The sequence below is a fragment of the Lycium barbarum genome, chromosome 7 (genome assembly GCF_019175385.1).
Source record: "Lycium barbarum isolate Lr01 chromosome 7, ASM1917538v2, whole genome shotgun sequence".
NCBI classification, from domain to species: domain Eukaryota; kingdom Viridiplantae; phylum Streptophyta; class Magnoliopsida; order Solanales; family Solanaceae; genus Lycium; species Lycium barbarum.
Genome location: NC_083343.1, coordinates 7,067,454 through 7,094,703, shown reverse-complemented (window position 1 = coordinate 7,094,703; position 27,250 = coordinate 7,067,454). Strand labels below are relative to the sequence as shown.

Here is a 27,250-nt window from a genome sequence, read left to right as displayed (position 1 = left end):
TACATTTTCGCAGACAAATTCAGTTCCAACAAAATCTTAAGAATTACAATATATATAAGTCCCAAGAACCTGGTGGAGTTGGCAAAGGAAGAATCCTTTTTTTTTTTTTGACCTTCATCTCTTAGGAAATAATCCATTAGTGTTTAGCTGCATAATAAGAAAAACGGAAAGGGCCAAAATTACCCCTGAACTTTGAAAAATAGTTCATCCATACCCTTCGTTATACTTTAGGGCCAATTATACCCTTACCGTTATACTATGGGGTCAATTATACCCTTATGTCTAACGGCTGCCACGTGGCATCATCCCAGCCCTTCAAAATTATTTTACTCTCAAATAATTTTTTACCCACTAAAATAACCCAACCCGACCCGAATTTTTTTTTTCCAGCAAAACTAATACGGATAATTTTTCCAGCAAAAAAAAAAATCCGTATTAGTTAGGCTGGAAAAAAAATTGGGTCGGGTCGGGTTGGGTTATTTTAGTGGGTAAAAAATTATTTGAGGGTAAAATAATTTTGAACGGCTGGGATGATGCCACGTGGCAGCCATTAGACATAAGGGTATAATTTACCCCATAGTATAACAGTAAGGGTATAATTGGCCCTAAAGTATAACGACGGGTATGAATAAATTATTTTCTAAAGTTCAGGGGTAATTTTGGCCCTTTTCCGTAAGAAAAAGAATAAAGTAAGTCTCTGTAAGAAATTTAATCAATTGTGACTTAGGAACAATCTATATGCTAGATCTTTTCTTTAGCAGGATTCAACATAAATAATTATACACTTTCATGTAATTTAACATGTTGAAACACGTCACTTATATCGTTTCATGTTACTAATCTTGCTTTTTATAGACTATTAGTTGGTTATGTTACACCTCGTGAATCTTCACGTCGTCGTAAGAAAACTAATACGTGAATACATAGAGGCTATGATACCCCTAAAAGATTAAGGAAGATTTTTAATAAGTATTAGACAAGTATTTAAAGTTTTCGGGATCAAGCAAATCGAAGAAATTAGGTTCGTTGAAAATTTGAAAAAACTTGGCAGAATTTTTGACAGGATATTTGGTCTAACTTCAAAGAGGCATATCTCCTAGAATATGAGGAGTTACGGAATCCGTAACCTATGTAAATTGAAGTTCAGCGAGTCTTCTTTCCAAAGCAATTGACGGATCACATTTCTGTGAAGTACGGAGGAAAGTACGGCCCGAACTAAAATGTACGTCCCACACTTTTTGGGCGTACTTTACCGAAATTTTTAGGAAGTTGAAATTTTTTGCCTCCAAAGTACGGGATGAACAGTATCACGTACTTTGAAGTACGGAGGAACAGTAACCCGTACTTTGTCCGAAATGTTCAGAATTTGAGTAGGTGGAATTTTTCTCCTAAGCCTATAAATTGATATTCCCACGACTTGGGCCTCATGTTTCACCCAAAATCAATCCCTAATGTCTCTCTAAGCTCCCCCTTAACACCCATAAACACACCAAATCATTCCAAATCAAATCAAGAAAAGATCAACCTTGAAAACCTAGTTAATTTATGGAAGTTGGATGTTCTTGCTTTCACTTAGTGTTGTGGTGAACTTGGCCTTGAAACAAGTTGTATGAGTTGAAGTTCTTCAAATACAAGGTATGTTCTTCACCCTATATATATGGTTGAGTTGATGTAAAGGTTTAATACCCGTTAGAAAGGAAAAGAATTGAAGTGGAGAAGCTATAGATGTTGTAGTGAAGAAGGTGACTATGAGGTGAACTAGAAAAGGGGATTTGGTTAAATTTGAGACTAATTTGAATGTAACTTCTTGATTACGATATTATGGATGTTGTTATTGTTGTTTGGGGGCTGTTTTGCAATATGGTGGAAGTCGATAAAATAAGGGAAGTGCTGCCCAAATTTCGTTAGTTCGTAATTACAGGTTACTTGTGCTGAGTTACCTACAGAGACACTATCTGTAGCAAGTCTGACATGTTAACCACGAATATAGAGTAAATAACAGAAAAAATTGCAGAAATAGGACACCATAAGGGGTGATTTTGAACTTTCGGTCCTCCATTCTGAAAATTTTAAAAAACGGCATGTGTTGTCTATTGGCCATAAGCTCTAGTTGTAGCGTGAGCATAAGTTGGTTTTTTCCTATGAGGCGGAAAATGGGGACTTCTCAAGAAATTATAGACGGTGAAGGCAGGAATTCTAATTGTATTGTCTTGTGAATTGAGCAACACAGACAACTTTTGCCAATGGAACATAATTTCATGTCGATTGAGCAGGTTCACTATCTCTGACTTATCAAAATGCCACGAACTCCTGCTTCATAGCAAAACAAACTTATGCCCACGATTTATGCTCGATAAACAACAAAGGTCATAGTTTTTAAAAGATTTTTTTAAGCAAGGCTTAAAAGTTCAATACTATCCTTTATGGGGGTCATTATTGCACTATCACCCTAAATAACATGCTTTAACAAGTTAAAATGCGTTGTAGCATAAGAAAATCTTGACACTGTTAGTGTATATGAGTTGAATCCTTTTCATAAATAAGTGTAAATCAAATTACCTTTTTTGAATATTTTCCAATCTTGGTCACCAGCAACCTGCCAAAATAAGTACCCCTAAGACCAAGAGCTTGAGCATAGATTAACTTCCTTGCAACAGACCTAGTGTCATCATAACCAATCCAAGAAGTACCAGCCATAGAATAAGTAGAAACTGTGGCAGAATTATACACAACCTTAGCATTATTCTCCTCATTAAATTTCTCTATTTCCCTATAAGTTAATGTCCCTTCATCACCAGGACCAAGTCTAACTGCTGATGCACCAATTCCATGTACATTAGAATGTATTAATTTCCATGTCCAACCATAAAGTGGCAACCCCATAATTAATTTGCTTCTTAATGCCCCAGCCTTAATCCATGACTTGAGTCCATAACTTGTACTAATGTTACTTTTCGAGTCGAATAATGCACCTTGTGCACCCGTGGCAGACGTGTCCCACGATCCGTCATAATAATAGCACATTAAGTTAATCCAATTTAGATTCATGTTAATTGAAGGCACAGGGTATGATCTGAATTCACCAGATAATAAGAAGTCAACTAAGAAGTAAACAGCTGCTGTGATCAAAAGTTATGGCCTTTTTGAGGCCAGAGAATCTTTTTTGACCTCAACCCTCCATTGGTCTAGTAATATGGCCAAATTCTCCATGTCCTTTTTGTTCTGAGGGAATTTCCAGTCAAGATCAAATCCATCAAATCCGTACTTTCTAGCTACCTCTATGCTATATTTTATAAAAGAGAAACGAGAGGCAGCTATAAACGCCATACGTGAGAACCTAGCCGGTCCTTGGCCTCCCCCCCCCCCCCAACAGAAAAGAGCGTCTTCACGGACGGTCTTTTGGACCAGAGGGTGGAGGTGAAGTTGTAGAGGAGGGTGGAGGTCTCGTTGTCGATATCAAATTTGAATGGCGTGTTATTTGGGACAAGGAATGCATAGTAGATGTGAGTGAACAAAGACTTGTCTATGGATGATGGTGGAAAATTTGAAAATCCCCATGAAGGATAATATGCTCCTTTGACTCCTTTAGATGGAGGGTGTGCCATGACAAATGAAAGGGCAAGACAAAAGATAACATAACAGAAGAAAATGTTAGTTTTAGGACTAGCCATTCTTATGAGACAGAATGAGACAATACTACTTATGTTTATTGTTCCTTACTCCCTGTAGGGATGGTGGTTTCCCGTGGTTCATTAATGTATGGCTTTCTATGAAGTCATGTTTGTTTATATTGTTCTTAAAATTACTTATTTAATCCTGCACTTAATTATTTGATTGTCTGATCAACTATCGAATACTATCTTTGATTCCTAGATTGAACTCGAGAGTGGAAAACTGAGTTAGCAATAGGGTTAACTAGAGCAAGATCTCAACCCTGGGCATTGGGGGGCGGGTCTGCGTCTAGGATAGAGATATACCTAGTTCGCCTTGCTTGGTTGATATACAAGAAATATAAATGCATTTGTGTTAAGGTTCATGACAATAGAGATATAGGCATGAAAGTAATACAAATAGGCAGCTAGAGGACTCGAGAGATTCGTAGTCGTAATATCAACCCTGTCAATCAGTAAACTAGATAAATTAAGAAATTGAATCAATTGAAGAATACAACGTGATTGTCAGATAGCCCATATCCCTAGATCGATTTCATCTCAACGATAATACAAAAGCCCGATCTTTCTTGGTTGAAGTTCATTATTTGTTTTCTTTTTATTTTAGTTAGTTTATAAAAACAACCTTCAGATTTATTCTCTTGTGTAGATAATTTGGATCGTTTAATTTAGTTGACGGTTAATCATAAGCCCCTGTGGGTTCGACATCCGATTTCTAAAATCACTATATTAATTGTACGACCACGTACGGTTGCGTGTGCGTTTTGGAGCAACACTCATAAGCCAAGCTGATGAGCAATCAATGATTAACTTCACATCCACCATCCATTCCCATAGCCCTACACGAAAGCCATGCTATCGATAGGAGGAGATACATGTTCTCCAATACTCCGTAGTATGACTAGTAGCCGTGATAATCGCGCTGCATTCATCAAATCAACGATTGATGTAGCCAGATTTTGCGGCTTTGATGGCCTTGATCTTAATTGGGAATTCCCTATCGAATCAGAAAACATGCACAATCTAGCATTGCTCTTCGAAAAATGGTGCCTCACCATCGGCCTAAAGCCACTAACTTCCTCCAAACACTCCACTTAGACCTCATTTGTTTTCATTAAGATTAAAACGTCTGAATCTGAATGCACATCTGAATGATTAAGATTTTGTCTCTAGATCTGAACACTGAATGGCTAAGACTGTTTATTTTTCAACATCTGAATGTACATAACGTATTTATTTAAATATAATAAATATACAATTCAAATAAAAAGGTAACTAAATATTAGAAAATAAATACAAATTTAATAAAATAAAAATATTATTTGATAAAAAAATGAAACATTTATGGTTGCTAGTAATGATGGAGATGTTTATAATGGTGGTGGGTGGTAAGTTAGGGTTTGAGGGGTGGGGTGGATGGTGGTGGGAGGGTTGTGGGAGAGGTGGTGGTGGTGCAGTGAGTCTGGGGGTAGGGGTGGGGGTAGTTGTTGGGGGTAAGGTAGGTAGGTCGTGGGGGGTGGGTAGGTGAGATTAGGGTGGTGTTGGTGGTTAGGGTAGGTGGGGTTGGATTGGTGGGTTGGGGGGTTTGGGGTGGGTGGTGGAGAGGGGGGGGGGGTGTGAGGACCCACAGCTGGCCCTTGGCCATACTATGAACCCTTGTGCCAGCCCCTTGCGATTGGACACCATGACTTGTCATGACATACTCAGGTATTGTAGCAGTGAAATCACAACAGTTCGCTGCGCCCTGCAGAGCTTCGAACCCGTGACCCCAGGCTTTTTGTTCTCCCAAAGGAGACGACTCTCAGCTCAATTGGTGAGAGTCGTCTCCTTTGGGAGAACAAAAAGCCTGAGGTCACGGGTTCGAAGCTCTGCAGGGCGCAGCGAACTGTTGTGATTTCACTGCTACAATACCTGAGTATGTCATGACAAGTCATGGTGTCCAGTCGCAAGGGGCTGGCACAAGGGTTCACAGTATGGCCAAGGCCCAGCTGTGGGTCCTCACAAAAAAGGCGACTTTTTGTCGAGGATCCGACCCCCTTGCGAGTCAGGTTGCCCCCTCATATCATGACATGCCCTTACGCATGGACTACTTGGCTATTGTAGGCAGTGAAATCACACCAGTTCGCTACGCCCTGCAGAGCTTCGAACCCGTGACCTCAGGCCCTTTGTCCCCCGAAGGAGCGCCTCTTACCAGTTGAGCTGCAGCTCAATTGGTGAGAGTCGTCTCCTTTGGGAGAACAAAAAGCCTGAGGTCACGGGTTCGAAGCTCTGCAGGGCGCAGCGAACTGTTGTGATTTCACTGCTACAATACCTGAGTATGTCATGACAAGTCATGGTGTCCAGTTGTAAGGGGCTGGCACAAGGGTTCTCAGTATGGCCAAGGCCCAGCTGTGGGTCCTCACAGGGGGAGAGGTAGAGCTGGTGATACAAATTATCCATGCAAAATACCTCTTAATAATATCAAGACTTTGTTCAAGATCTTAATGATTAAGATCTATTCAGACCAAATAAATGCTTAGATTTTAATGTAAACAAATGCACTTAATGACTTAAGGTCGAAACCATTCAAATTCAAACCTCCATTAAGTGCAAACAATGAGACCTTACCCTCTCTGCAGCTGTTTACTTCTCTCCAATCGTGTTCTTATCGGGTACATTTTATCCCGGAGACGTTTTAAGCAGCTATCTTGATTTCTTGAGCCCCTTGTGCTATAATTACAAGGGCTCTTGGGACACTTCAGCGACAGGTGCTCCAGCATTGTTATACATAAGTCTAGCAATATTAGCACGAGCTACGGAATTTCAGCCTGGAAACAAAATGGGGTCCCTTCAAAACAGCTAGTTTTTGGTATGCCCTTATATGGAAATACACGGGAATTGAAGGATCCAAATTATCACGGGATCGGTGCTCCTGCTGTAGGAGCTGGCCCTGGAACTCAAGGAGAAATGTCATATGATGATATAGTAATGTTCAATTCAGAAAATAATGCTACTATAGGATACAATAATGAAACAGTTTCAACATATTCATATGCTGGAACAAATTGGATTGGATATGGTGATACTAATTCCATAACAGCAAAGATTAAGTATGCTAAGGCTGAGGATCTTGGTGGTTACTTTTTCTGGGCACTTGGCTTTTCTAGAACAGGTAAAATTCCTAAAGTTCTTCCATTTCAGATGCAAAGTTTAAGTTGTATGCATTGACGGTCTAATATGCCCGGTCGGGGCACTTGTAAGGTAATCAAAACTGATAAAAATGGTAACTAACTAGCTATATACAATATGTCAGTGTATCTAAATTAAATCCTTAGGCATGTGTCTCTTCATTTGTTTTCTTCATAATCATACTATTAATTAGTTATGGCATCGACAGTTGAAATTGAATTAACGATTGTCACATTATGTTTTCAGCTTGTATGGCATGGGATGATGAAATCTGAGGTGCAGCCACGCGCATCTTATCGATCACTGGATCGTTTGAATGAGTTTATTTTACGTACCCTTCATTTCTTTTTACACTTCGTTCGAATTAGTGCTGAGAATTATGGTTTATATTTGATGCATTTCTTGATGTTCTGTTCAGAAATATGTAAGTTTTTATGCATCAGGAAACCGTATGCTGAGAATGAAATATTGTAACAACAATTGAGCTAGAGTACAAGTTACATTTTTGAGGGTTCATTCAATTAGATCTAAGCTAAAGTTTGTACTCTCTTACACTTAATAAACTTTATTAGCTGAGGGTGCATATAATAACTAAATGGTACAACATAAATACTGCATTATAACTAAATAGAAGATGAACTAGTCAGCTTCAGATACGTTTTCACAGACAAATTCAGTTCCCACAAAATCTTAAGACTCACAATATATATAAGTCCCAAGAAGCTGGTGGAGTTGGCAAAGGAAGAATCCTTTTTTTTCGACCTTGATCTCTTGGGAAATAGTCCATGACTGTTTAGCTGCATAATAAGAAAAAGAATAAAGTAAGTTTGTAAGAAATTTAATCAATTGTGACTTAGAAACAATCTATATGCTAGATCTTTTCTTTAGCAGGACTCAACTTATATACTGCAACAACATAAATAATTTTTACATTGTCGTGTATTTTAACATGTTGAAACACGTCACTTATATTGTTTTCATGTTACTAATCCTGCTTTATATAGATGATTAGTTGGTTAATTGTAGTGAGTTACCTATAGAGACACTATCCGTAGCAAGTCTGATATGATAACCTTGAAAATAGAGTAAATAACAGAAAAAAATGCAGAAATAGGACGGACACCATAAGTTGTGGTTTTGAACTTTCAGTCCCGCTTAATAAAATTTGTAAAAAAACACATGTGTTGTCCGTTGGGCATAAGTTCTAGTTGTGGTGTGAGCATAAGTTAGTTTTTCCTATGAGAAGATCAGGACTTCTCACTAAATTATAGTCACTGAAAACAGGAATTTCAATTGTATTGACTTGTGAATATTTGAGCAACACAGACAACTTTTGCCTATGAGACATAATTTGATGTCGATTGAGCAGGTTCACTATCTATGACTTATCATAATGCCCCAAACTCCTACTTCCTAGCAAAACTAACTTATGCCCATAATTTATGCTCGATAGACAACGAAAGAAGTTTTTAAAAGATTTTTTTAAGCGAGGCTAAAAGTTCGATACTACCCTTAATGGGGGTTATTCTTGCACATCACCTCAAATAACATGCTTTAACAAGTTAAAATGCGTTGTAGCGTAAGAAAATCTTGACACTGTTAGTGTATATGAGTTGAATCCTTTCCATAAATAAGTGTAAAGCAAGTTACCTTTTCTGGAGATTTTCCAATCTTGGTCACCAGCAACCTGCCAAAGGAAGTACCCTCTAAGACCATGATCTTGAGCATAGCTTAACTTCCTTTCAACAGACCTAGTGTCATCATAACCAATCCAAGAAGTACCAGCCACAGAATAAGTAGAAACTGTGGCAGAATCAAAGACAACCTTAGCATTATTCTCCTCATTAAATTTCTCTATTTCCCTATAAGTTAATGTCCCTTCATCACCAGGACCAAGTCCAACTGCTGGTGCACCAATTCCATCTACATTAGGATCTTTTAATTTCCATGTCCTACCATAAAGTGGCAACCCCATAATTAATTTGCTTCTTAATGCCCCAGCCTTAATCCACGACGTTAGTCCATAACTTGTACTAATGTTACTTTTCGAGTCGAATAATGCAGCTTGTGCACCCGTGGCAGACGTATCCCACGATCCGTGATAATCGTAGCACATTAAGTTAATCCAATCCAGATTCTTGTTAATTGAAGGCACAGGGTATGATCTGAATTCATCAGATAAAAAGAAGTCAACCGAGAAGTAAACAGCTGCTGTTATCAAAAGTTGTGGCCTTTTGAGGCCAGAGAATCTTTTTTGACCTCAATCCTCCATTGGTCTAGTAATATGGCCAAATTCTCCATGTCCTTTTTGTTCTGAGGGAATTCCCAATCAAGATCAAATCCATCAAAGCCGTACTTTCTAGCTACCTCTATGCTAGATTTTATAAAAGTCAAACGAGAGGCAGCTGTAGATGCCATGCGCGAGAACCTAGCCGGTTCTTCCCCTCCTCCCCCCACAGAAAAGAGCATCTTCACGGATGGTCTTTTGGATCGAAGGGTGGAGGTGAAGTTGTAGAGGAGGGTGGAGGTCTCATTGTCGATATCAAATTTGAATGTGGTGTTGTTTGGGACAAGGAATGCATAGTAGATGTGAGTGAATAAAGATGTGTCTATGGATGATGGTGGGAAAGTTGAAAATCCCCATGAAGGATAATATGCTCCTTTGACTCCTTTAGATGGAGGGCGTGCCATGACAGATGAAAGGGCAAGACAAAAGATAACATAACAGAAGAAAATGTTAGTTTTAGGACTAGCCATTTTTGTGAGACAGAATAAGACAATACTACTTATGATTGTTCTTTACTTTCTTCTCCACTTATAGACTAATGGAGCCTTGATAAAGTTCCAATTTGGAATTTTTTATTATTATTTTTATTTTTTTAATTATTTTTTGGTGTTAAAGAATTGGCTGCTTTCATTTGGCCACAAGACATGAAAAACATGACTTGGTATCCGTGGATGGAGTTGAAGATTACCTAAAGGAATTGGTACTAAAAGGTTGATATTTTTGACTGGCTACTTATGGGTCCCACTTCTCAATGGAGCTGTGCCTTTTGACTTTTTTTTTTTTTAAGGTTTTCTATCCGATGTCGGCTACTCCTATTGAAGTCTGACAAAATTCAGATTCACGCCGATAAGTTCTACATTGAGATGTAAAATGCTTCATAACAAAAGGGGACTCCGCATTTGGGGGCTTGAACATGAGATTAAATCCCTATTCGCATTGGAAAGTCTCACATTGAGAGTAAATTACTACCCAGATCTTGACCAGAAACATTTGATTATGGATGAAAAAGGAATGACTGCTCCGGTAACCCTCATTGTGTGCTTTTTGATTAATACAAACTATAGAAGATCTTTTAATTTAATACGAGTCAAAAGAGGAAAAGTCCTTAATAACTCTCCCTAGGAGGATTGAAGCTTGACAAGCACCTAATATAGCTGTGCACTCAAGTTGTAATTATTGGTTAGCTAGCTGTGTGGTTGCATATAAGCGGAGTCCGGAGCCTAAATGGCATAAATTTGCCACAAAAACCCTAAAAGGGGTTGCCCTTTCCACAATAAACCAAAAGGGGTTTATCGTGGAGGGGCCAACGTTTTATAAAAAAAATTGTCAGATTGGAATTTAAAAAAAAAAAAAAAAAATTGTCAAGCAAAACGTTGGCTGGCCAACGTTTTACAAAATCAGATTTTAGCCAACGTTTTATAATATAAGATTTTGCAAAAACGTTGGTCACCCAACATTTTACAAGCTAAAGTTTTGTTATGTTTTGTTTTTGTTTTTTTTTTTTTTTTTAAGATGAGGTACCTTTTGATTTTTCCCTTTTAAAATTTCAGTTAAGCTTTTTTTTTTTTAATTCAAACATACACCACAAGTCATATAATAATTAACTCAAACAAATATTCTAACTCTACCCTTTCATACAATAATTTAAAATGCGTTTTCTAATATGTGAACATAAAAAAAAATACTAAAAATATAAGTTAAATAAATGTCACACATTATCTGAATAGTAAATGTTAAATAAAGATTTTTTTGTTTTTTTGTTTGTTTTTGTTTATGAAGATGAGCTACCTTTTGATTTTTCCCTTTTAAAATTTCAGTGAAGCTTTTTTTTAATTCAAACATACACCACAAGTCATATAATAATTAACTCAAACAAATATTCTAACTCTAACATTTCATACAATAATTAAAAATGTGTTTTCTAATATGTGAACATAAAAAAAATACTAAAAATAGAAGTTAAATAAACGTCACACATTATCGGAATAGTAAATGTTAAATTAAATACATAATAAAACACCACAAGACATATTATATATTTATTATAATAAAGACAACAACATATTCTTGGAAGATTGCATAAGGAAACAACAATCGTACAACTTAGGAAAAAACATAAAAACCAACAAGCAACAACAACTACTGATTTCTGTCGGGGTAGCGTGCAAGCAAACAAGTCATAATAAGAATCGATGCCCCGATAGAAATCAGTAGTTGTTGTTGCTTGTTGGTTTTTATGTTTTTGCCTAAGTTGTACGATCGTCGTTTTCTTATGTAATCTTCCAAGAATATGTTGTTGTCTTTATTATAATAAATATATAATATGTCTTGAGGTGTTTAATTATGTATTTAATTTAACATTTACTATTCAGATAATGTGTGACGTTTATTTAACTTATATTTTTAGTATTTTTTTTTATGTTCACATATTAGAAAATGCATTTTAAATTGTTGTATGAAAGGGTAGAGTTAGAATATTTATTTGAGTTAATTATTATATGACTTGTGGTGTATGTTTGAATTAAAAAAAAGCTTCACTGAAATTTTAAAAGGGAAAATTCAAAAGGTACCTCATCTTAAAAAAAAAAAAAAAAAAAAAACAAAAACAAAAACAAAACAAAACAAAACTTTAGTTTGTAAAATGTTGGGTGACCAACGTTTTTGCAAAATCTTATATTGTAAAACGTTGGCCAGCCAACGTTTTGCTTGACAATTTTTTTATTTTTATTTTTAAATTCCAATCTGACAATTTTTTTTTTTATAAAACGTTTGGCCCCTCCACGATAAACCCCTTTTGGTTTATTGTGGAAAGGGCAACCCCTTTTGGTTTTTTAGGGCAAATTTATGCCATTTAGGCTCCGGATTCCATATAAGCGTATAGAATTATCTGCCTATTATTGTAGATCAATTTATTGCTCGATAATTTACAATTCTTACGAGTCGAGAATGAATGAGTAACGTTTCGAGGAATTGAGCATCGGCCCTCGTTGATCCGGTAGATGCACTAAAGAAACTTCTATTTCAGTTTTCTTCACAAGAAAGTGTTACCCCAAAATTGTTCAATTTTAAATAATAATAGTGATATACACACAAGGGTTAGCTCAATTGGTTGGGTGAGTGGTTTCTCACGTGAGAGACCTGAGATCGATTCCCCTCACCAGCACTCTTCTCAGTCAGAGCTCATCGCGTGAGTAGACTACTCAGTGCGTAGCCGAAGGCTAGCAGCGGTAGGTTCCTTCGAGGGTTCCAAAAAAAAAAGTTGAAATTAAAACAAGATTAATTAAATTATCTAATCAACGGGGAAGATGCATTTTTATTCGTTAATGGAATATATTGAGATCTACCTTGATGACTAAGTGGCTTTGTTCACTTTGTTATCTTTATTTTAAGAAACATAAATGGTTTACATTTTTTGGATCTTGCGCCATGACCTTTAACCCCATTGACTAAGGATTAAATAATAATTATAACAATTTTAAAATGAGATTTCATTCCTATACGATGATAATGCAAAAAGAAAAAAAATTACACTCTCCAAATACCTAAAATATAACTACAAAGTAACGTAAAAAAATGAGATTAATAACTTGTAAAATAAGGCAACTTAGCTAATAAAATACACTAATTAATAAATTGTTATGGTGTAGTCAGGGGTGGAGATAGAGTTTCAACTACGAGATCGGTCGAACCTAGTAATTATCATTTAAATGTTCAAATTATCAATTTAGAACCTGATAATTCAACAAGGCTAAATTTTCGAACTTATACACTTTAAATCCTAAATTTTGTCTCTAGCAATTGTTGGTATAAGTTAAATCCTTTTAAAATTGCAATGACATTGATCTTTCTCACCTCAATGAACATGCCCCATCAAGTAAATGGACAGGTAAGGAACAACAAAAGGACATAATTAATGGATATGGACCACAGCAGCACCAATGTACATCAATGGCTGGGTCCTGGTGTGAACAGTTTACATATAGAATATGATTGACAATTAAAATCTTGAATTTAGAACTAATTCTTTTTCAGTTATTGAACGTTTTTTTTTTCTTTTCTGGAACAATATAATAGTATTGTTGACATGGTCATCTTTAATTATGTATTAAAGATATATTAGCAAATCTCTCTTTTTTTTTTTTTTGGTAACTAACCTTTTCCATTAATCACCAAGTGAATATTTACAAAACTAGCTAGATAACACATCCAGAGACTTCTAAGCTAACACTAGAATCAGAACATGCAGTTATCTAAATATATCCTACTGGCGGGTAGAGCTCTTATGTTGCAGCAGCATACAATGCTTCGGGCAATTATATCCTCTGTCTTCTCCATTTTCTCAAACACTCGGGCATTTCGCTCCAGCCAAATGTAGTGGATAAACTCAGCATACACCATTTTCAGTATTTTTGCCTGGACAGTCTTCCCTTTCGTATGATGCAATATCCAGTGGTAGTGCTCTGACCAGGTCAGTCTAGCTTGCGGACCCATTTTCAACCAATGTAGTAATCTATCCCATATTGTTGCGGCAAAGTAGCAATCTCCAAATAGGTGGTCACGGGTTTCATCTACTTGTTTGCACATGACACACTTGGGATCCATTCGTATTCCCCACTTATTCAATCTGTCCACTGTTAATAATCGGCCATGCAGCTGCAACCACATGGTGAAGGTGGCTCTGGGTCTCACCTGATTATGGCACATCAAGCCTTTCCATTCCATTTTTTGCAGATTCCTCAACAGCTGTAGGTAGACTTGTCTAATCCTACTCTTTTTACTCAGTGGTGTAATTTGTAGCAAGCGCAACTATTCTTTAGCCCCTATTGTTTTCCTTAGCATCCAACTTGCTTGCTTTGGAACACTCAAGTCGTCCCACACCTGTTCCTTGATATAATAGAAGTGTACCCATCTAATCTAGAGTATATCTTGCTTGTGAGATAGATTCCAACAAGTACTAATAATTGCTGCCTTATTCCATACTCTGAGATTTGTGAGGTTTAATCCCCCGGCTGCCTTTGGTGTGCACATTTTTTCCCAAGAGATGAGAGCCCTTTTGGTGATTGTATTGGTTCCTGACCAAATAAAACTCCTACAGTAGGTCTCGATAGCTTTTATAACTTTCTTTGGGATCACAAACAATTGTGACCAGTATGCTTGTACACCAAAAATTACTGATTGGACCAGTTGTACTCTTCCAGCATAAGATAGTGTTTTCGCAATCCAGGACGAGAGTTTTGCCACAATTTTATCCAGCAAGGGCTGCCACTGCAATATAGTTAGCTTCTTGGTTGCGAGAGGAATACCCAGATAGCGAAATGGGAGCTCCCCAAGGCTAAAACCCAGCGCTTGTTGGATCTGTTCCCGTAATTCCCTGGTTACTCCCCCACAGTAGATTGAACTTTTACCCATATTTGCTTGCAAACCTGATGCAGCTGTGAATAATTGGAATTTCTGATGAAGTAGCTGAACAGACCTCACATCCCCTCTCGCAAACATGAGCAAATCATCTGCAAAGCTTAAGTGAGTGATATTCAATTTAGAGCATTTAGGATGGAATTTGAATTGCTTGTCCAGTTTCAGCATTTGTAAGTTTCGGCTCAAATATTCCATGGCTATTGCAAATAAAAAGGGGGACATGGGGTCCCCTTGCAGCATCAAATGGCTCTGTAAACTCTCCATTAACCAATATCGAATAATTGACAGTTGTGACACATATATACCATAATCCATCTTATGAATTTTCCGGGAAATCCCAACCCCTCAAGGACTTGCTCCATTTATTTCCAATCAACAGTATCATAAGCTTTTTGAATGTCCACCTTGATCATACACCGCGGTGATACATGTTTCCTGTTGTAGGCTTTAATAAGTTCATGTGCCAGAATTACATTATCCACCACTTTTCTACCTGGGATAATCCAGCTTGAGTATCTGAGATAATGGATGAAATGACCTTCTGGATTCTGGATGCTAACACTTTAGAAATTAACTTGTATAGCACTGTGCAGCAGGCTATGGGTTTGTACTCTTTGATGGAGGAGGGGTTAGGAACTTTGGGCAATAAAGTCATTGCTGTGCAGTTAATTGCTTTATGAAGTTTGCCAGTAACAAAGAATTCTTTAACCGCATCACATACATCTTGTTTGATCAAAGTCCAGGCTGATTTAAAGAACATTGCATTAAATCTGTCTACCCCTGGGGCTTTATCATCTCTAATGGTGCACAAACCTTGGTAAATTTCTTGCTCAGTTACATCGTTGCATAAGTTCAGTTGCTGCTCATGGTTTAGCCGTGGCCCAGATCTCATTACCACTTTGCTCACTGCTGCCATGTTTTGGACTGCAGTACCCATTAAAGACCTGTAGAAACTTACTATTTCTGTTTTAATATCTTCAGGTTCCACCAGTGTTGCACCTGTCAGAGCAGTAAGTTCCACAATTTGTTTTTTATGTTGCCTGTCTTTCATAACAGCAGAGAAATATTTTGTATTTGAATCTCCCAGCTTTATCCACATGGCTCTAGATTTTTGTTGATAGATACTTTCCTCAATCAAGTTCCACTTCTCAAGATTCAGTAGCAATTCTTTCTCAGAGGCAGCCAACATTGGAGTATACTGGTCGATTAGCTCCCTTTGGACCACCTGGAGTTTTTCTCTTATTACTGTAATCTTCTCCGCAACCCCTTAAAATTCTTCCTTGTTCAGTTTCTTCAGGTGATTCCTTAGCCCTTTGAGATTCAGCCAAATATTTTGCAATTGGTTACAATTCCTTCTTCTATGCCAGTTAGCCCTCACCAGTGGCATAAATGTATCATGTTGAGCCCATACATTAAAGAATTTAAACGGAGTCTTCACTCTATTATCTGGTACATTGATGGTCAGCCCTAGTGGTGAATGATCTGAGATAAACGGCAGCCTGTATTCCACCACCAGATGTCCAAATTGTAGCATCCATTCATCATTTGCCATAACTCTATCTAATCTACTATATACTCTACTTGTGTCTTGTTGTTTGTTTGACCAGGTGAAATATTCCCCTTTCCATGCCACTTCAGTCAATAACAAATTATGAACACATTCAAAAAAATCCTTGATCTCCATGCTAGTCACAGGGGCTCCATTACATCTATCTTTCACAGTGAGCAAAGCATTGAAATCACCCCAAATTAACCACGGCCTATTGCATTGTGGTGCCAGTGTCTCTAACGCTTGCCAAAGGGCTTTTATTTGCTCCACGGTGTTGTACCCATTTATCACACTCATGACACAGTCGATGTTGAGTGATCTGCTAGTAATATGACAATGTACATAGTGTGCATCAAGAGATAGTACTGTCACATCATAAATGTTATCATCCCACAACACCCAAATCCTTCCGTTGATAGCATGGCTATAGTTGTGAACCATTTTCCATCCCGGGGCAATTTTATTGGCAATAGCAGCTGCTTTATCTTGCTTGACTCTAGTCTCCACTAAACCTACTAGTTTGAAGTGATTATCTCTAATATAGGTACATAACTCTCTCTGTTTGTACCTTTTATTGGTCCCCCTAATGTTCCATACTAGCCAAGACATTAGGGTCGTATTAAGAATACCCCCCCCCCTCCCCCCCGCATCAAGAGGCAGGAAAGTGGCTACCACATCTCGTTGTGAAGGTAAAGTTTCTGGATTACCACTAGAGGAGGGATTGTCATTAGTGTCCATCTCCCGCCTTTCTTCCACTATAACCTGTTGAGTAGCCAACTGTGCAAGTCCTGTACCAGCCTGTTTAGCCATTGCAGGGCAAGTCCCAGCAGTAACTTGCACATTTGTGTGTTGCATAGTCTGCTGTTGAGGTGATTGTTGCATTGTTGCTATATCCCCATCTGCATTAATGTTGGCCTCACTATTATCTTTCCCCGCTGTAGTTGACACTCGCAACTGCTGAGGTGCTTGTTGGTCTCGTGGAGGGACCCTTTCTGGTGCTGCTGGTTTGGTAGGATAAGCCTGCCAAACTTGAGTGAACTTCTTCTTCTTCTTTGGAGGGACATTTAGCTGTTGCGTTCTTACGACTTTTCTGCAATCATGTCCCACTTTTTGACACTTCTCACAGAATTCTGGTTTCCATTCAAATTTGATTCTCTGATGAAATATAACCCCATTAGCATCCATTATCGCTATTTCATCCGGTAACGGCTTAGTCACATCCACCTCTATTAGCATTCTAGCATATGATATGCGGGTTTGTTTAGTCGTACACTCATCAGCAAACATAGGACATCCAATAACACTACCAATGCGGCTCAGAGAATCACAACTCCAGCAATTCATGGGTAATTTAGGTAGCTTAATCCACAATGGTATCTCCGACATAAACTATTTACTCAGATCAAACTGTAGAGTCCATTGTTTCAAAATAAGAGGTTTATTATTCAGGCAATATGGGCCAGAATACACTATCTCCTGCATATCAGCCACACTCTGAAATTTTGCGATGTAATATCCGTCCTCGTGATAGTATAGTACAGGCGGAGCTACCTGCGACCATATCTGATTGATGAATCGCTTCATAAAATTGTACCCAGGTGTTTCGCCCAAAACATATACTATAAGCGCACTTTTCCATTTTTCCTCCTCCTGTGCTTGTTCATCTTTCTCAAGCTGCACAACTAGGTTTCCATCCACCACCGCCAGAGTTATATAGTCTAGAGACATACCATTCGACGCTACTCGATTGCCAGCAAACAAACTAGCCCATGGAGCAGCAGGTACTTTCTCTTTCATCCGCTCATTCTCACCCATTGTCGGCAGATGTTGCGTAGCAATTAGCGGCGCTGTCAGTACTGGGTCTGGGCCCGCCTTCCCCTGGGTAGCCTTTCTACTCTGTTGCATCGATGATTTCTCCTTAGGCGAAATGGGGCTTAGATATGGGTTAATCACATCTTGCCTTTTGAATCCACCCCCTTGTTGTTGAGTTATAGATCTAGACGACCCAATATGTTCTTTGGGTGTCACAAACCCCGGTGGTGTCATCGGCATTTTTGCTTTTGAATCTCCATCATCAAGTGGTATTCCTTGTATCCTAGAGCTAACAGAACTCCCGATTCGTTGTATCGTCTCTTTCTTTGGACGGCCACGCCCTCTCTTCACTACCATTTCTCAGACGGCGCACGTTTGCTTAACCTGCACCGAGAGCAGAGAGAGAGCTTTCTTTACGTGTTTATCAAATCTCTTTATCGTGATGTTGAGTCAATTTCGCCATAAAATATGAAGCCGCCCTTATTATAATGCGTAGTTTTATTTAAGATCTTATAATTGCACTTTTCTTAGTTAAAAAAGTTTGTAGTATAGAAAACTAAAATAAAAATTAATATGCATAAATAACCACGAAAGAAAAAAATTAATACACTTAAATAACCACGAAAGACTGATGGAATAGTAAAGGATCCTCCTTCCTTAGTTATTGGTTTTGGGTTCGATTCCGAAAATTGGAATTTTCTTCCATAAAGAGCGCCAATGCTGAAAATATTGGGTGGAACAGCTAACAATCAAAATTTAGCCATCATTTCAAATGTAATAAAAAAATAGTCACTATTTAAAGCAAGAAAATATCTGGACGAAAAATACCTCTAGCAAATATACGGAAGGTAGAACTCTAATACAATTTGAAGAAGTTTGAAAGTATTGGGATTTAAAGTCTCAAAGCAGTGAACTTTAAAGGTGAAATGTGAATTGGGAAATTGGAGGGAAACAAAATTTTGGAAATGTAAATGAGCATTCTCTCACATTGATGTTGGAAAGTGATATATGTGTGCTTATATTTAGAAGCACATCTTCTAGCTCATAAAGGGTTAAGAAGAGGACATCCCCTCACGTTGTCGTCGCTAGGCTTCAGCCTCAGCTTCGGTCAAATAATCTGATTGATAATCTTAAGATTTTTCTGTCTTTAGATTCGTATAACAAAAATTGGTTTTGTTAAAATACAAGTTAAAAGGTTTTGGAGATTCAAACTCTTGGAATTTTTCATGGAGTTTGAAATAAGTACCACGAGTCATAAGTGAAAATAGTGATAAAGTTTTAAAATAGGCTGAATACATAGATAGCCCCTTAAACTTGATTGTAAATTTCATTTAGACACTCGAACTACGGCTTGTTCTAATTGAGCACCTCGACACATGATAAAGCGTTCCTATTAGATACTTCCAGTTCAAAATTCGGACTTTTTTAATGTGTGTTTTCAAGTTCCCTTTACATAAATAAATTAACCACTTAAAATATGTCACCTTCTTTAATTATATACACTAGCCTCTATAAGTTGTACAACTCTAGACATGTTTCAGCCATAGTTCGATTGTCTAAAACTCTAAAGGTTATCTTGTGTTAAGCCTTTAAAATAAGCATCGTAAGTGAAATAAGATCAATATATAGGTATTAAATTAGTTATCATGAGCGAAATAGACACTTACAATAATGTGAAAAGAATCATTTCACCTTTAAAAGTTTCGAACTCTAACCTAATGTGATATAGTTTCTCGTGTAAAAAGCTTCAAACTCCAATAATACGCTGCACTGAAATGGTGTTTAGGTAATGCTAGTTCGTCCAAATATTTTTTAGCATAACGTTGAATAATTTTGAGATGGTGGCTAAAGCTAGATATAAGGTCCAAAAAGTGGCTATTTGCCATTTTTGCAAGGACCTTTTATAATAGAATAATAGTATAATAGAATAACAAGGACCTCTCAGCAAACGGTTTGGTTTTTAGTCTTGGATGTATCTTTCTGTTCAAATTCTATTGGCATATCATCCATGACTTATAGTTAATTTCCATCTTAGTTAAGGGGATTTCTTCTAGAGTATTACAAAACTAGTCAACTCATCTGCGCTTCGCGCGGTCATGAAAGGATCTCATTGAATTTACATATTAATATAATCTAAAAATTTGAATATTAATTAAAAAATATAAACATGAAAAAACTTGACAAATCTCATTAGATTTATGAACTAATCTTTTTCTAATATTTGAATATTAAAAAATACAAAAATGAAAGATCTCATTGAAATTATGAATTAATCTTAATATTTGAATATTAAAAAATATAAATATAAAAGATCTAATTATTTATGCTTTATTTTTTATAATTTTTTGAATATTGAAAAGTATAAACATTAAACAAAAAGGAACAAAACAACAATAAGAAAATGACAGAAAAGAAATCAACACATCCTATACAAAAGAATCACTCTTTTTATTCATCCCATTTTTAGTTCTTAATTAGTGCTCTATTCGGAAAGCAAAATCATCAAATGAATCTGTAAAGAAATGAATCATGGGCCTAACTCAATCTCAAAAGTTGAGTCCCTCATCGGTGGTTAATGAGATGGGTGGTCTCCTTATATGGACTTGGACAATCCTCCCCTCATAAGCTAGCTTTTGAGGTTGAGTTAGGCCCATGATTCATTTCTTTACATGTTATCAGAGCAAGACCTATCTCACCCGATGTTAGGCCCCCAAATTCAATTGCCCACGCTCCAGATGTCCAGCCCTGGGCGTGAGGTGGGGTGTTGAGTCCCTCATCGGTGGTTAATGAGATGGGTGGTCTCCTTATATGGACTTGGACAATCCTCCCCTCATAAGCTAGCTTTTGAGGTTGAGTTAGGCCCATGATTCATTTCTTTACAGAATCCAATCCTATCTATGGCACAGTGTAAGTTTATAAGCAATTTTAAGTTTAATCGCTGGAAATAACTTTTGATAGACGCAATTGAAGTTACAAAATTAAACTCACGTCTGAAGTTATTAATTTTGTGTCAAGTATGGCATATTACTGGTGCTTGCCAAGGCCCAATTTTAGACATGTATTTCTTAAGTTTGAATTACGAATGTCTTCATAAGTTTCAGACATAGGTACACTTAAAATTGAGGGTAATTTTTACGAAGTTTGAACTATAAATCTTCATCCTCACCAATATTTTTTAAATTTTTCAACAACACACTTGAGTTAAACTCACTTTCATCGTTTAATTTGCTATAGTTGAGGGAATTGCTTAGAGCTGGATAATTAAAAGGCAGAAACTGATAAGATAACAACCAATAGAAGGAAAATAACATAGCCACATAATAATGTACCTCCAATTTGGATACAGAACCTTGTAAATCCAAATTGTGTCGACTTATGATTCCAGAAAGATAAGGTCTCTATCCATATAAGTAAAAAACAATGATAAGGCCTCTACGAAAATTTAAGCAAAGGTGACCTTTAAGTTTGAAAATTACTAGAGGTGACTTGTAGGGACCACATGAAGTCAAAACTCAATTAAATTTGTGATTAACAAAATTGGGGTTGAAAATGTATTTTACCAAACTTGTTAATCTTTTATAAAATACAAAAAAGACCCCAAACCATTTAATCCAACCCCCCATTTATTTCAAACTCAACATCAGTCCATATCCAAACACATGAACTTCATCCAAAACACACGTTCATCTCAACTGCTCCTTCAAAATTCAAACCCACGATCTCAACTGCTAAATGTGCCTGCTGAAACCGTCGTCAACCTCTTCAAAAGCCGACTCAGCAACGAACTGCTGCTCTCCATTTCTCTCAGGTAAATTCGCTCAACTTTTTCTTCTTTTAAAGTTAGGGTTTTGAAATCATAGTGAGAAAATGATGGTTTTGGTCAGAGAAGAAGAAGAATAACATGGATTTGTCTGCAATGTTGTTTATTTTGTTGTTCAGTGCTTGAGAAACCCTTATTTGCTGTATTTGTTCGAGTTGTTGGGGTTTGTGTGTTTGTAAATAGTGTATGTGGTTGTGAAATTCTGGTTTTTGGTGTTGTTTGTGTTCTCGTTCTCCTTAGTAGTTCGAAAAAAGGGCTTGTTGGGCTTGACAAAACCCGCATTTGCTCTATTTGTTCCACTTGTTGGGGTTTCTGTGTTGTTAAATAGTGTATGTGGTTGTGAAATTATGGTTTTTGGTACTGTTTGTGTTCTTGTTCTCCTTGGGTTTCGAAAAAAGGGTTTGAATTTTTTTTGGATTTTTTCCAACAGCTGAGTAAGTTGTTGCAGCAACTTCAACACTTGTTTGACAGTTGAGGTTGGTTTATTTTGTTTAACTTGTGATGGTGGTGTGTTTGTATTGAAACAAATGTTTTTTCTGGTTCAAAAGTTAGAGTTTTGAAATAAAAGTACGAAAACGACTAATTTTGGTTAAAGAAGAAGAGGAAGAACATGGGCAGGGTGTCTATGCAATGCTGTGTATTTTGTTCAATTTTTTACTGTTGTGTGTTTGTAATACACTGATATTGCAGCCTGATAGTGAAATAGATGTTGTTGTCCTATTGTTGTCCTTGTAAGGCTTAGGAAAAATGGCCTTGCCATTTTTGTTTTACCCAACAGCTGAGTAATCTGTTGCAACAGATTTCTAATCTGTTAGTAAAAATCCAACAGTTGCTGAGGTTGTTGCAGCAAGTGAATATGTTGTTGCAACAGATTTAAAATCTGTTGAAAATTGTTAAAACAGTTGCTGAGGAAGCTGCAGCAACTGTTCTGATGGTTTCCAACAGATTAGTCTGTTGGAACAACTCAATCATATGTTCCAACAACTTTACCAGTTATTGCACCAGATTATCCATCTGCTGGAATTAATCAATACAGTTGATGAGGAAGCTGCAGCAACTGTATTAATATTTTCCAACAGATGTATAATATGTTGCAACAACTTATGAAGTTGTTGGAACATATGATGGAGTTGTTCCAATATATTACACACTTGTTGCAACATATGCTTCAGCTCTTGTAAAAATTCATTATTTATTTACTTTAAATGGTGCACAAATCAATTGAAAGTGTTTTTGCTTATCTTCTGTATGCAGATAAAATGTGTTCACGAAAAAGAAAAGGGGAGGAATCATCGAAATCATCTACAGTTAGTAAAAGAGCTAAGGGGCCATCATTAGATGATCTTGCTGAACAGGCAAATATTCTTTCTGATCAAACTGCTGAACAGGAAACCTCTCAAGTAGGAGTTTCTGGCCAAGAAAGTAAAGAAGATCAAGTAGATGAACAAGATAAAGAAGAAGAACAAGAACAAAATAGAGAAGAAGAAGAAGAAGAAGAAGAAGAAGAAGAAGAAGAAGAAGAAGAAGAAGAAGAAGAAGAAGAAGAAGAAGAAAAAGAAGAAGATGATGTAAATAATGATGACAATGAAGAGGATAAAATTGCATCTTTTGAAAGGTCGGCGACCGGGGCTGTTGATTCTTCTATTGGGACTGATATTGACAGACCTTCCACTGATGAAGTTGTCAAAACTTTCAGTATTGAGAAGTTCCATGTGCAGATGCCGATGGATAAACTAGGTGATTTGAATGGTGATCTTGTTGTAAAATCAGTCATGGGCAAGCCCTTTGATCACTTTAGGAAGATACTTCAGGAGGAGGACTTGGAGGATTTCTTCAGGGCCACATGTTTTGGCATGTATCTAGATTTGCCTGAGGATAACAATGCAAGGTTTCAAATGACCATTGTGTATGGTCTTCTCAAACGAAGAATTATTTGCAGCAAAACTGATGAGATATGGATAAACTACTGTGGCATACCAGTTTGTTTTGGCATCAAGGAGTTTGCCATAATTACCGGACTGAGGTGTCATGATCCTTCTCAGCCTCTTCCTACAGTTACATTAAAGAAGGGATCCATGACACCCAAGTCATCCAAGGGAGCCAAGACACCCAAGTCATCCAAGGCAGCCAAGAAAGGCAAGAAAGACAAAGCCAAGGTTGATGATGATTTGGATTTAGTGGATGTTTGTGGAAAGAGCTACAAGGCAGCAGATTTGCTAGCAGACTTGAAGTCAGAAACTATGTCAAAAAAGCACAAGGAGTCATTGTGCTTAGTTTGGTTTGTGAATTCTATTCTTTAGGCAAGGGATGTAAAGAATAATATAGAACTTGGTTTGATTAAACTGTCGGAGGATCATGAGGCATTCAATAACTATCCATGGGGTCATAAAAGTTTTAAGTTGACTGTTGAATATTTGTGCAAATCTTTGAACCCTAATGTGAAGACTTCCAACATCTATGGCTTCCCTTGGGCCTTCATGGTAAACTTTCTTTCTTCAATGTTAAATCTTTTTAATTCTTTTCCTTCATTGATTATTCTGATTTTTGGTGGCATAATTTTTTCTAGGCTTGGGCATTTGACTCCATTCCTCACCTACGGAGTCAAGTCAGGGACTACTCAGAAGAAGTTTGTTTTCCAAGGATCCTTAGATGGTTGACTACCAAAAACAGCAACAAAAAAATGAATCTTGATCCTTTTAACCCCCCCAAGGAAGCAGTAAGTCAGAATCTGTTGGAAAATATCCCTGAATAGATTTATAAGAAGTAACTACTTGTTGCAACAGATACATTTATCTGCTGCAACAACCTCAGAATATGTTGGAAAAATCAAAACAGTTGCTGAGGAAGTTGCAGCAACTGTTCTAATATTTTCCAACAGATAGTGAATATGTTGCAACAACTCCTAAGATGTTGGAACAACTTGATCAGTTGTTGCAACAGGTTCACAATCTGTTGGAAAATAACAGAACAGTTGCAGAGGAAGCTGCAGCAGCTGTTTTGGTTTTTCCAACAGCTAAAGAATATGCTGCAACAACCTAGGAGGTTGTTGAAACATATGTGGGGGTTGTTCCAACAGATTACACACTTATTGGTTGAATATATCTGTTGGTTTGTTGTAGGTTGTACATCCAAGGCTTATCCCGACAAAACGAGAGGTGCAAATGCCATGCCTCGTTAGTTTAGGGCATAGGGAATCTGTGCATGATGAATTGATTGATAAGATAAAAAAAGAATTGGTTGGAGCCACAACCATCATAAGGGCTGGTGTTGTTGATGGTGGTGGTGATGGAGTTGGTGGTGGTGATGGAGTTGGTGGTGGTAGTGGTGGTGGTGATGGTGATGGTGTTGGTGATGCTGTTGATATGAATAATGTTGTTGATGTTGCAAGACAAGCAGTGGAAGGTCTTGCTGATAAAAGAAGAGATGATGATGGTGGTGGTGATGGAGTTGGTGGTGGAGTTGGTGGATACACTCCCCAAAGTGGTGGTGGTGGGCATACCACAGATATCCCTTATAGGTTGGGTAGATATTCTTCAGTTGGTGCCGGTTCCTCCAAGGTGTATTCTTGTGCTTGTGAATGCAGTACTTGCAGACTGAAAATGGAAGGTTTGATAAACAAGGTTGAAGAGTTGCTTCAGGCATAAAAAGATACGAATTCAACTATAAAGAGTATGATGTCCAAGAGGGGTGTCCAGCCATCCAAAAAGCTCAGCTCACCCTATACTCCTATTGGGATTCGCAAGAGGGCAAAAACAATTTCCAAGGCACTTGCTGATTGTAGAGCAAGGAAAACAAGTACTCCGCAGAAGTCTATTGCTACTCCTCCTGCTGAAGTTGTGCCACAAGTGCTAAAAAAAATTGATATTTTCAAGCGTGTAAACCCCCAAAAAAAGAAGAAGCTTGAAACCTTGATCAAATCCAAAAAGAGTGGGAGAGCACTGTACTCAATGCATGAATTTGGGGCCGAAGACTTCAAGGTTATGACAAACATGCACGAATGGTGGGAGGATTGGGTAAGTTTCAACACTCATATATGTATGTATATAATTCAGTATGCTGTTTGAACTAGTCATGTAATTCGGTGAACTTGTTGCAACAAGTTAACTAGTTGTTACAACAAGTTACTAACTTATTGCAACAAGTTAACCAATTGTTCCAACAAGTTAACAACCTGTTGCAGCAAGTTCACTAGTTGTTCCAACAACTCTAACTACCTGTTGCAGCAAGTGGCTGACTGTTTTGATACTTTTACTGCAGTATGTAGATGAAATCTTGTTGCTGATGCGTATGAGGCAGCTCAATTTCCCTGAGTACTAAGATTCCTCTGATAGAATCATGGACCTCAACTTCTACCATCACTGTCGCAACAGGTACTTAGGATTGTCCGATGAGTCTACAAATGTGGGTGTCGTGCCCTATGATCAAAGACTTTCTCTCTTTAGGTGGGACGATGATGGTCTCGCTTTTCCCAGAGGTAGTGTGCCCTACCCAGGTGGCTGCGAGTGGATTGGTGCCAAAAGGATCATAGCTGTCATGAATATTAATGACAACCATTTTGTCACTGTTGAGATCATCATTGAGGAGGGTATCATAAATGTTTATGATTGCAACATTCCATATAATGACGACAGTGATTTCTTCTGCCACATGCAGCCGTTAATGGATTTGTTCCCCAAGTTGCTAAAGCAGAGTGGCATGTTCTCACACTTACCTGAAAAGTTGCTAAATGAATCATGGAATTTTATTCGGAAGAAGGATATCCCCCGCAATGATACCAATAAGGCATGTGCTTCCTGGTCACTTGCTTTTGTTGAAGCTTTGCTTACCCGCACGAATATGAGCAAGCCCGATACCTTATTGAGTGACAATACTGTGGAGAGGATGCAATGGAGGTGAGATTGTGGAATTATTGATAAGGTGTTGGAGCCCTAATGGAGGTGGGCTTGGGACAAACAATTTCTCTTAAACTATGTTTGCATTAAACAATTTCTCTTCTACCATCAATTTGAATTATGGTGGATGAACACATTATGTAAATTTGTTAAATATGTATTATATGCTCAGTACCCTTATATATTGTTTAAGTTGTTTCAGTAGTTTTACGCAAGTGACAGATATGTTGGAACAACTTAATCACCTGTTGCAACAAGTGAGTTAGTTGTTCAACCAGATGTGTTACTTGTTGGAGAGAACTTCAGTTATTGTCTCTGTGTCATAACAAAATGCAACAACTAAGTGAGTTGTTGGAACAACTTAATCACCTGTTGCAACAAGTGAGTTAGTTGTTCCAACAGATGTGTTACTTGTTGGAGAGAACTTCAGTTATTGTCTCTGTGTCATAACAAAATGCAACAACTAACTTACCTAAGTTGTTGCAACAAGTAAGGCATCTGTTGGAACATATGGATCTTCTGTTGCAAATAATCCAACAGCTGCTGAAGATGTTGCAACAAGTAAGGAATCTGTTGGAACATATGGATCTTCTGTTGCAACAATTTACTTAGTTGTTGCAACAAGTAATGCATCTG

General features: G+C 37.5%; 3 protein-coding genes and 2 pseudogenes across 3 annotated transcripts; 1 reads left to right on the top strand and 4 right to left on the bottom strand.

Moving 5' to 3' along the window:
• Nucleotides 1–541: 541 nt before the first annotated feature.
• LOC132603043 (class V chitinase CHIT5b-like) lies at nucleotides 542–3,671 on the bottom strand (annotated as a pseudogene).
• An 843-nt stretch (nucleotides 3,672–4,514) lies between these two features.
• On the top strand, nucleotides 4,515–7,144 carry LOC132601219 (class V chitinase CHIT5-like). The gene is made up of 2 exons (XM_060314324.1): nucleotides 4,515–4,746; nucleotides 6,394–7,144. The coding sequence occupies exons 1-2, from the start codon at nucleotides 4,524–4,526 to the stop codon at nucleotides 6,876–6,878; spliced, it is 708 nt and encodes a 235-aa protein (XP_060170307.1). The 5' UTR covers nucleotides 4,515–4,523; the 3' UTR covers nucleotides 6,879–7,144.
• Nucleotides 7,145–7,283: 139 nt separating this feature from the next.
• On the bottom strand, nucleotides 7,284–9,883 carry LOC132603042 (nod factor hydrolase protein 1-like; annotated as a pseudogene).
• Nucleotides 9,884–13,359: 3,476 nt separating this feature from the next.
• Nucleotides 13,360–13,848, bottom strand: LOC132601218 (uncharacterized). Its single transcript, XM_060314323.1, has one exon. It carries the CDS (start codon nucleotides 13,846–13,848, stop codon nucleotides 13,360–13,362), a length of 489 nt encoding a protein of 162 aa, XP_060170306.1.
• Nucleotides 13,849–15,808: 1,960 nt separating this feature from the next.
• On the bottom strand, nucleotides 15,809–17,476 carry LOC132601217 (uncharacterized). The gene has a single exon (XM_060314322.1). It carries the CDS (start codon nucleotides 17,474–17,476, stop codon nucleotides 15,809–15,811), a length of 1,668 nt encoding a protein of 555 aa, XP_060170305.1.
• Nucleotides 17,477–27,250: the final 9,774 nt, after the last annotated feature.

What these genes read in the sequence shown, in the direction of transcription:
- LOC132601219 (XM_060314324.1), top strand. Translation starts at nt 4,524, where the DNA reads ATGCTATCGATAGGAGGAGATACATGTTCTCCAATACTCCGTAGTATG. An exon ending in CATCGGCCTAAAGCCACTAA is followed by an intron (nt 4,747 to 6,393) that starts CTTCCTCCAAAC and finishes TATAATTACAAG; the next exon opens with GGCTCTTGGGACACTTCAGC.
- LOC132601218 (XM_060314323.1), bottom strand. Translation starts at nt 13,848, where the DNA reads ATGGAATGGAAAGGCTTGATGTGCCATAATCAGGTGAGACCCAGAGCC.
- LOC132601217 (XM_060314322.1), bottom strand. Translation starts at nt 17,476, where the DNA reads ATGTCGGAGATACCATTGTGGATTAAGCTACCTAAATTACCCATGAAT.